Source organism: Anguilla anguilla, chromosome 1 (assembly GCF_013347855.1).
Source record: "Anguilla anguilla isolate fAngAng1 chromosome 1, fAngAng1.pri, whole genome shotgun sequence".
In the NCBI taxonomy this organism is placed as follows: domain Eukaryota; kingdom Metazoa; phylum Chordata; class Actinopteri; order Anguilliformes; family Anguillidae; genus Anguilla; species Anguilla anguilla.
This window is the reverse complement of record NC_049201.1, coordinates 69,375,748-69,385,814: the sequence shown is the minus strand read 5'-3', so window position 1 is coordinate 69,385,814 and position 10,067 is coordinate 69,375,748. Positions and strand designations below refer to the sequence as shown.

General features: G+C 44.9%; 1 protein-coding gene across 1 annotated transcript; it reads right to left on the bottom strand.

Annotated features, from left to right (window-relative positions):
• Window positions 1-1,457: 1,457 nt before the first annotated feature.
• she (Src homology 2 domain containing E) lies at window positions 1,458-10,067 on the bottom strand. The gene is made up of 6 exons (XM_035389576.1): window positions 9,010-10,067; window positions 7,146-7,272; window positions 5,010-5,261; window positions 4,266-4,467; window positions 3,684-3,803; window positions 1,458-2,755 (listed from the first exon to the last, which is right to left on the bottom strand). Exons 1-6 carry the CDS (start codon window positions 9,487-9,489, stop codon window positions 2,572-2,574), a joined length of 1,365 nt encoding a protein of 454 aa, XP_035245467.1. The 5' UTR covers window positions 9,490-10,067; the 3' UTR covers window positions 1,458-2,571.

The window sequence follows — 10,067 nt, the reverse complement described above, 5'->3', positions numbered from 1 at the left end:
ATTAAAAAGCTGGGACCCCCACAAGTGCCGCGCTTCCCCCGCCACAGCCATCCTCTTCTCTGCGTTCTCTCCCCTCCCCCTCCCCCCCTCCCTCCCTCCCTCCCTCGCCCCTGCTGACGCCGCTGATATACTGCGACAGCCTGACACACTGACTGACTCCTACAGATGTTGCCCGAGACTCTGATCGATCGATCGCTTGATTAACAGATGTGAACTGTGTCCGAATTCAGCGCCGGACTGACGCGGAGAGAGACGGATCGGCAGGCAGGGCAGCAGACACACGTCACAGCCACAGGCCCGACTCGTGGACAGACGGACGGTGGCGCTCCCTGACAGACGGAGAGGTGGGACGGCTTCCTGACAGCCGGGATGGCAGATGCAGACGCCTGGCCGGACCGGGGGGACTGACGGACGGACGGACGGACGTGCTCACGTAGCCCTGCGCTGTTCTACCCTCTAGCTCATCTTGACCTAGTTAGTGCTATGAATAAGAAACCTCCGGAAAAAAGGAGAGAAGGAGGACGAGTGTAAGAATAAGGATAATATGGGAGAGATAGGCTGGATTTAGTTGCGGTGCTATGTGAGCTTCATGGAAATTGTGTAGGTTTTTTTCAGTATAGACACGGCCATTGATATCCATACTGCTTAAGCACTGCCCAAATGTTTAATTTAATCTGAGTGTTCATTGGTCGTTACGGGTGCCCCTGTGTATGTCCGTATGTGTGCATATACACAGCTTTTCATGACCCCTCTTTGTGTTGTCTATCTCTTCTCCCTCTCCCAATCTCTCTCTCTCTCTACCCCCCCCCCCTCAGTTCCCAGTAGAAATTGCCCTACCTCACTCCTACTAATCACCATGGCAACCTGGTAATCCCTTATCTAGCAGAAAATTCTGACACACGCAATGACATACAGATACAAGGACATGCACAGCCAGCCAGCAGATACTTACACACACTGATACATTCATTTATTTACATGGTCACATGAGCATTGTATCCTAAATCTTTTGCAAAAGTACTGCTTTTTTAGGCAACATAAATGCATACATGACATCTCTCATATGCATGCGTGATTCTGTGTAAGGGTTAATGTGGTGTGTGTGTATGTGTTTATATGTACATGGGCATGCTAAACTGTAATTGATTTCACAGCCAGGTCAGTGGCTTTGCATGCATCCAAAAAAAACTGAGAGAGAGAGAGAGAGAGAGAGAGAGATACTAGGTTGCTCATGGATGAGTGTGGTTTCATATATATGTATGTTTGTACTGAAACTTTTATGTTACATATATATACAAAACGATTTACCGGTCCAATGATGCAAATGGATCCAATACAATGTTAATTCTGTCTGTTCTACATAACATTTATAAGGGGTAAATCATTTGAGACAGGCTTCGGATTCTGTGTGCATATGTTTTCGTGTGTGGGACTTTCCAATCAGGTCCACAATCCAGTCAATTATTGATGTCAAACTTTATTGATATTAATAATGTCAAATAATTCATGGTTACTCATTAACACACTGTATATATGTACAACAGACTGCAACAAAACATTTTACGGCATAATTTTTTTAAAACAAGCTTTGGCATTCTTTGTCTGAAACAGTTTTTTTCATTAATTCAATAACTATTGATAACAATAGTTTGCAAGACAATTTATTTAGCACTAGTAAAGATTACTATGAGTAAAGATACAACTAACCATTGCTAAACTAAGTAGATGCATGAAGGGGAAGTGAAAATAGTTCTCGCTCCTCATCTGAAATAAGTCCAGTCAATGGGAATCTTTACCAGTGCCCAGTTCAATACACCAGCATTGATTCAGTTGATAACTCAGCATACTTTGATTTCCAGTATTGATTTTTGGTCATTAAGCTAAGGCTGGTTATCAGGCAAAGGTCAATACTGAAGGCAGCACATTGTATTGGGCCTACTCACTCCATGGGTTACAAGGGGGTGGGGGAGATTACATTCACATGCAATGCATTGGAGATAGAAATAAAAAGAAAGGTAGATTTTCTCTGTACCAAAATATTCTTAATGTAGTGTGTCTGTAAATCCTAAAGCAGAAAGGACTTGTGAATTTATATCACCTTTCAGCATTGCTCGTGTTTTGGTGTAGTTTAACAGCTTGTCCACTAGAGGGGGACGTGAGATTGACTTCTTATGCTCGTTTATGCGGCAGATAGCTCAAGAGTCACATTGAAGGACAGTTATTTTATATTCGTCATAAACAGTGACAGCAGACAGGAAAAAGCAAAGAGAGGATGAGTTATGGGGAACAGAAGATAAAATGGCAATATGATAAATATTGTTATTCTAATTACGTATTTGAAAGATTTGCCCTAAACTGAAATGGGTATTGTCAACACTAGACAAAAATATATGACATGGTTTGATAAAAAGAAAACAAACAGTCATAAGGAGAGCAAAACATAAAGATAAGAGTGTGGGTGAGATCAAGTGAGTATCTGAAAGAAAGTGACAGGGCCAGATTATGAAAATAAATGAGTAAGATCAGAGACCTGCCCAGGGGCAGAGAGAGATGGGGGGCGGAGTCAGTGAGTCAGTGAGGTCGGGGCACGGGGTGCTGCAGGGTCATGTGCTCGGCCCCATTGAAAGGCAGCTGCTGGGCGCAGTAGTGGTGCACCACCTCGGGGATGCTGGGGAACACGCAGCTGCTCTGGTCCAGGGTGTAGCCGCTCTCTTTGGTCTGAGCCACGATGATGTGCACACAGCCCTGGCTGGTCCTAGGAGGGAGGGAGGGAGGGGAGACGCAGTGAGACATATGGCACTGTGCGGAAACACTTGGAATCGGTAGGCACTGAGAGAATCATGCAGCAGAGCTCCGTGTTAGGTCAGTGTTCTTTACAAAGAGGACACACCACACCCTGACCCTGCAGGGCAGGTAGGGGGCGCTGCGTGTCCCTCATTTTCACAAGGTCCACCTTTGGCCCAGCTCTGACTTTAAAGAGGCCTCCTGTCAGAAGCGGGAATCCCGCAGGAAGCGGTGTGTCATGACGCTGAGAATAGGCCGCCGTGTCGGCGGGGTGCAAAGGCGACGCACGCAGCTTCCGTTGGACCGCGACCAAATTCGTAAGCGGGCAGAGAATTTGTGACGGCGCAGTTAAGCTGGCTCCCGCACAGAAACAGATTACAGGCCCCAGCTGGTCGGGAGGCCCCTGCAGAGGCGCGTCCTTCGCCGGCCCACTCTCACAGGGTCTTACGGTCATTCACTGGGCCGGACAGCCCCCCAGAAACACACGTTTTCTGGCGTGGTGTATGTTTGCGCTGCGACAGACTAGAGAATCTTTCAGGCTTTCCCTGCCATTCTATACAAAGTAATGATTGTATACATGATAATGTGAAACGCACAGGTGCCTCATGTTTTAAATATTATCCATCACTTCCTGAACTTTTATATTTTGAGCTGGGACAGGCCAAAGTAGCCATGTGGTCTTTATGTACCGTACTTAGTAATGTGGGGAACTCTTTCTTATATTTCCAATAGGTTAATATCTATCTATCTATCTATCTACCTATCACTAAATCTGCCTGACTCCCATTCTCTTTCACTAATTCTCAAGCTAACTCTCTTTCTCTTTCTATCTCGCACTAACACACAAACGCACACACAAACATGCACACATAATAAAGAAACACTTTGATGCTACTCACTTGAGAGCGATAGAGTACTTGCTAGTGCCTGATTCGCTGTCCCTCACAAGGAAGCTGGCCTCTTTATAGGACTGCAACTGTGACTCCGCCTCCTGCCGCGATATGCAGCCATGGTACCAGCTGTGGAGGGAGGATGGGAGCACGGATTTAGCTAAATTAAGTTGGCATAAAAAACAAATCCTGTTTTATAGCACACTGTACAGCGGCACAAATTGTGACAGCACGTTTCACACTTACATAACGTTCCAAATACATGTGCAAAGAACGTGAGTCAGGGGTCACGCACACACACTTAAAACAGGGGCTACAATGCAAATGTTTAGCCTGAGAACACACAGACTGCTATTCATCATACTGATAATGCACGCTGCCCAGGGACACCAGATGAAATTTAGCACGATAGCTAATTCTGGGACAGTCAAGTGGCCGCCTCTATCCATATCAAATACATAAATAAATAAACAATGCGCATAATAAATGAAAGCTTGATTCTGAAATACACACAAACCCACACATTCATGTACACACAAATGTGCGTATACACACACCCACACACACACACACACACACACACACACACACCTTTGTTTCTCCAGGGGCAGAGTGGGGTCAACCTTAGCAGTCTCCACCTCGGATGTGGGGCTGGGAGAGGAGGCAGGGGGAGGGGAGGATTTGAGGATCTTTTGGCCCAGGCTCTTTTGCCGCAGGTGCTGCTGCTGCTGCCGTGTGGGGTGGGGGGGTTCCTCTTTGGCGAGGGAGGGGTGCTCAATTCCCTCAAACTGAGCTGGGGGAACGGAGAGGCAGAAACGTAAGAGGAGAAATAAATAGCAAAGAAATGAAGTGGAAGAGCACTCATTTAGATAACGTGCAGAGTCGTGGATGTTGCATGTCAGCCGTAAGCATGGAACGGAGTTGAAATGTTTCACAGTGCTCATGGGAAATGTAGAGGCACAGCACTGTGGGATGTGGAGGCAGTGTAATGCGCAGATAGTGTGGCTAAGCTGCCATGCTCCATTCATTATTGGTGTGGCAGCGCAACTAAGCGATGAGCTCTGTGAGGAGCTGAGACTTAAGAATGATTTTGTGTGTGTGTGTGTGTGTGTGTGTGCGTGTGCGAGTTAAAGTGCATGTGTGTACGTGCACATCTGTGCGTGTGTGTCTGCATGTGTTTGTGTGTACATGTGTGCGTGTGTGCAACTGTGTGTGTTTGTCTGTGTGTGCATGCCTGTATGTGTGTGTGTATGCATGTGTGTCTGTGTATGTTTGTGCGTGTGTTTGTGTGTGTGTGTGTTTGTGTGTGCATGTGTGTCTGGGTCACTGAAGTACCTGACAGGACTCTCACAATCTGCTCCTTCTTCCACTCCCAGGGCAGCTCGTAGTCAGTAGGTGGACGGGGGTCCAGCTCCGGCCGGGTGACCGGGCTCCAGACTCCTCCCACCTCCCCCTCCACTCCCCCCTCATACGGGGTGTCATATATGAGGGGAGGGCTGGGTCGGCCCTCCTCTGCGGCTCCCTCTCCCCCCTCCAGCAGGACACACTTCACACTCAGCAGGTCCTTTGATCCCCTGCGTCGTATTTCTGTGTGGGAACAGCGTACCCCATTACTCTGTGTATATGACTAGGAGAACCAGGACATCAGTGCAAACTAACTCAGCCATACTGCACAGGCAGAAGAACACAAGATTCAATGACGGTCCGGGCCTCAAGAGGAACACTCTTCTGTCTGGTCCTCACATACCTGTCCAGCTCATTGCTTGAAATGTTGACTGTGATTTCATGAATGCATCTCCGAAGGTTTACACCACCTAGCCCAACCCACCATTTACACAAGGTTCTCTTAACCTGCTGGCTGTACAATAGCAAGCGTAAAAACAATCTAATAAAATAACTGGGCATCAGTTGGCAGTGTTGGGGAGTAGTTTAAGTACTTGTAGTTTTATTATATTTTGGAGCAGTTTGCAGCTAGTTCAGCTACATTCAAATGTGTATACTGATTGTAGTAGTTAATTATCTTTTTGCCATTTTGAAGTGTAGTTAACTAGAGGAACAACCACCTACTTTTGGCCCTAAAATATTTATTTTCCCAGCATTGTTGACCAAATACCACCTCCTTTCTCTCTTATCCCTCTAATCCTGATTGGTGATTGGTGAGAAGCACTCCACTCTACTATAGTTGCGGTCAACCACCAATTTCCCACACATGCAAAAAGAAGGCATTGCTTACATGTACATCATGTCTAGGGAACATGATAAAAATGTTTTTGAATAATTGTTTTGCAAGCTTCATTTCTCTTTAGGGGAGCTTTCCTATAGTTCAACTACTTTCGGTGTGAAGTAATAAGCAGTTTGAACAACTACACTTTCAGAGTAGTTTCCTCAACACTGTCAGTTGGTTCATTGACAGCTTATGTGAATGGGCACATCTATTTCCCTTCAAATGTTTGGGCCTTTTAACATGTAGGTTTTAAATGCAATTGCATGCCTCATTTAGGTGATGTACTTACCCTGCTAGAAGGACTGAATCTGACCTACTCATTAGGCTGAGCTCCCAAGTATGATTAACAGAGTAGCATAGGCATGTGTGAGACAATAGTCTGTGGACACCCAGTACCTGATAAATGTACTACACATGCTGTATTTATGACTCTATGTGATGGCACACACAGTGGGTGAAACCACTCAAAATGTCTATTGTGTATAATACGCAGGACGCTATAGTGCTGCAGTATCTTTCTTATTTCTTAATCCATAATTATATAGCAAGACACTTTTATTTCTTGAGAATAACAACAACTAACAGTTTTCTATGTCGCGCTAATCTCACAATGTTATAGACCATTCGCTATGTACCAGGGCTATTGTGTGAGTGTTCTGAGCAAAACAATGGAGTAATGACATGAAAGGTCATGGGAGCACGTGATTGGCTGACTGACTGGGCCTCTTCCTGGATTCTGGGAAGTGATTGAGCGAAGGCAAGGGGTGGGCTTTCTCACAAAGCGGGTGGGGGGAGCATATAGCAGAAGGGGTTCAGTGGGGGGCACCATCCTATTCAGAGAATGGGACCAGGAAACAGAGACAGGAAACAGGAAGTAGAGACAGGAAACTGCACCCATTGTCCCAGCACAACATCATCACCATGGCAACTGCCAGGGAAACTAAACTAGAGTACAGTGCTCGTTGACTTTTTTTACTTCTGTTTTCCCTGTCCCTCCTTATTTTCTGTACAGAGACAGACAGAAAAGCACACATATAAAAACATGAATACACGCGCACACACACCCATGCACAGCTCTGGCCTTTCTACCGCACTAGGGGAGGTTGTGGATTGAGGCCCAAAAGGGGGGGGGGGGGGGGGCGGGCAGATCGCCTGTGTGACTGCGGACCCGTTTGGTACCCCCCAGACAAATGGCGCCCTCGGCAACTGCCTATGTGAGCGACGCCCAGGACCGGTCCTGCACACACCTGTAATCATCTGCTGGGCGTCGTATGGCTCCATGTACCCGTCGTTCTCTCCCTCTCTCTCCGCCTCCCTCTGCTCCCGGGTTTTTTGTGCATCAAAGGGGTCTGCGTAGTCCTCCAAAATGATCAGCTACCGCAGGGAGAACAGCAGTTTACCATCCAGCGCACAATGAGGAGGCACGGTTAGAGGACAGGGGACATGAGTGACCATATTTCAGGTTGTGCACATCAGCAAGGTATTTATACAAAATACACTTATAAAAACCTATATAAATTCACAGAGAGTATTAGCGAATAATGATCATGACTTAATTAACAACCAGGTTCTGCAATTCCAGACAGACTTCCAGATTGTCACGCTTTATGACCTGAGGAAGCCGCTGCTGTTTTTACATCGCATTTTACACTTCTTTTTTTAAGGTGCGATTACCTATTGGTTCTAGAGACTAAATAGCTTATCCCTAACATGCCAAGCTGATGTTGTCAAAGAATCAAAAACAGTCTGAGATTTTAGTAAAATGCCACAATAAATTAATAAAGAACTGAGGAACTTAGCAAAGAATAAAACAATAAACTAAAATGGGAAAGGGTTACATTCCTAGAAATGTGAATCTGAGCCGCCTCCTTTCCCCTGCCCAAATGATTCACTGGTGTTCCTTTGTCTCGCACCATCCTGCCATGTATTTTTTACGATCAAAAAAAGCGTAGCCAGAGGGATAGTCACAATGGAAGTGCTTTGCACGTAAGTGTCAAGTGACACAACTCTTTAAACAACCTGATAGTCTTTATTGGAGGTTGAAAGACTAGAAGAAAAAAGAGAGGAAGGGTGTGTGTTTGTGTGTGTGTATGTGTGTGTGCGTGTGTGTGTATGTTTATGTGAGCAACGCATGAGTGTCCATGCAAGTGTTTGTGTGAATGTGTGAGAATGCATGTAAGTCAGTGAGTGTGTGAGAGAGAGCGTGTGTGTGTGTGTGTGTGTAAGTGTAAGTGTAAGTGTATATGGTGTTGGAAGGGATCTGGGAGAGGAAGAGAAAGAGAGAAGAAGGGAAAAGACTAAATTCACAACATAGTATGACATGGGCATAATGGCCTATATGATCATATCACAAGTGTAAGCTCAATAGGGAGGATGGGGGATGGAGAGAAAGGAGGAAGGGAAAGGAAAGAAAGACAGAGAGGGAAACATGGAGGGAGGAGGTGACACAATAGAGTGAAGACAAAGACCAAGGGAGGGGAGAAATACTGAATCTATGATTTCAACTTCGACTCTTTCTTTTGTCTCCAGTGACAATCTGCCTGACTAAGTTGATATAATATTATCTTATAAATAGATAAATAATGTATCACCTTCATACACTACTGCAGTGATTTGATTACATAAGCTAAAACTATCAATATGTTGTGATGTCTTAATTGTGGCCCCACTTTAACTGTAGCAGTTTGCCTCACATTTAGGTTTAATATGCTATTCAGGCTTAAACCACTGCCAACCACTCCTGTTCTTTGTCAGTTCATTACAATGTATTTAAAATAATATTGCTACACACAGCAGGGTAATTACCATCATTGGAAAAGAAGTATGTGCAATATGTGAAGATTATATTTCGACAGGCTTTCAATAAACTCGGAAATGTTGTCAAACAAAGCATACAAGCACACAAAAATCCAAGTTCATTTTAACATTCAAATTTTGATAGTCAATAATTATCATTGTGTTTATCAGAGAGGGGTTATGATTGATCCTGTACATTATCCATGTTAAATTCTCTTACATGTTTGCGTTGGTACAGGTAAGGATATCACGTTTAATCAGACTCGAAAACATAGAAACCATGACCAGAACAGAACCCCGTCTGACCATACTCACCGCTTCTGTCTTGCTAGCTGCCGTTGCTTTCTCTGTTTCTGGTACCACTTGACCGCCAGTACCGCTATTGTAGTTTTGGTTCTTGTCTTGTTTGTCTACCTTGATCAGCCTGCTGATGTAGGTATGTGCAAACGTTGACGTTTTAAGTGAACGATACTCTTCTAATCCTGTCTCGACCTTGGAATTTTTCCGACCCTTGCCTGGAAGTAAACTATCCCAAACTTTCACGTCTTTAGTTACACCGCTGGTGGCGGTGCCATTCCGACCCATATCCATAGACGAATTTTTCCGATTTCTACCGGACAGGAGCGAGCCCACCCCACCACTAATTCCCTCAACTCCCGAATTTTTGCGCTGAGTCCCTTTCCCAGCTGCCGAAACGGGCTTGGCTCGGGTCTGGGAGCCAGATTCTGATGCGGAGCGGATCCTGTCGGTACCGTTCTTCAAAGTCATGGGGAAATCTTTGAACCACTTTGCCATATCCGCTTATGGTGAAATACTGAAATATATATTATCACTTCTCCTCGCCATACACTTAATGATATGCACTTTTAGGAATTCTCCGCACTTGTACAGGTAATATGTTATCAGGAGCTTACAATACAGAGTTATTATAATTTCTATTTTGTTGCTACAAGTTGGCTATTACTTAATTGAGTGATTTTCGCGACTAACTACTGCGTTCACAATGCACCACCGCTATGGTATAATACACGATTATCTAAACTGCAAGCTAAAGCATATATTACACATATAGTACAATGCGATTTTAAATGACTTTATCCCATCTATGTTTCGTTTCGTTCCCTTTCTTATCCTCCAACTGCTCCTTTCTTACCTTCTTTTTTTCTTACATTGGTGTGGCCTATAATTAATTACCCTCTCCTTTCTTTTCCTGAAGCTATTCTCGTAGAATAAAGAGTAGCCTTTGGAGTGGGTAAACTCGAAAGAACTGAAAGTTTTTCTTGATTCCTACAAAAGATCCCATTCCCAGAGCGTCTAGACTGAGCGACTGTCCAATACAGAGTGAGAACTCGAAGAAACCGGGGTCCGAGGTG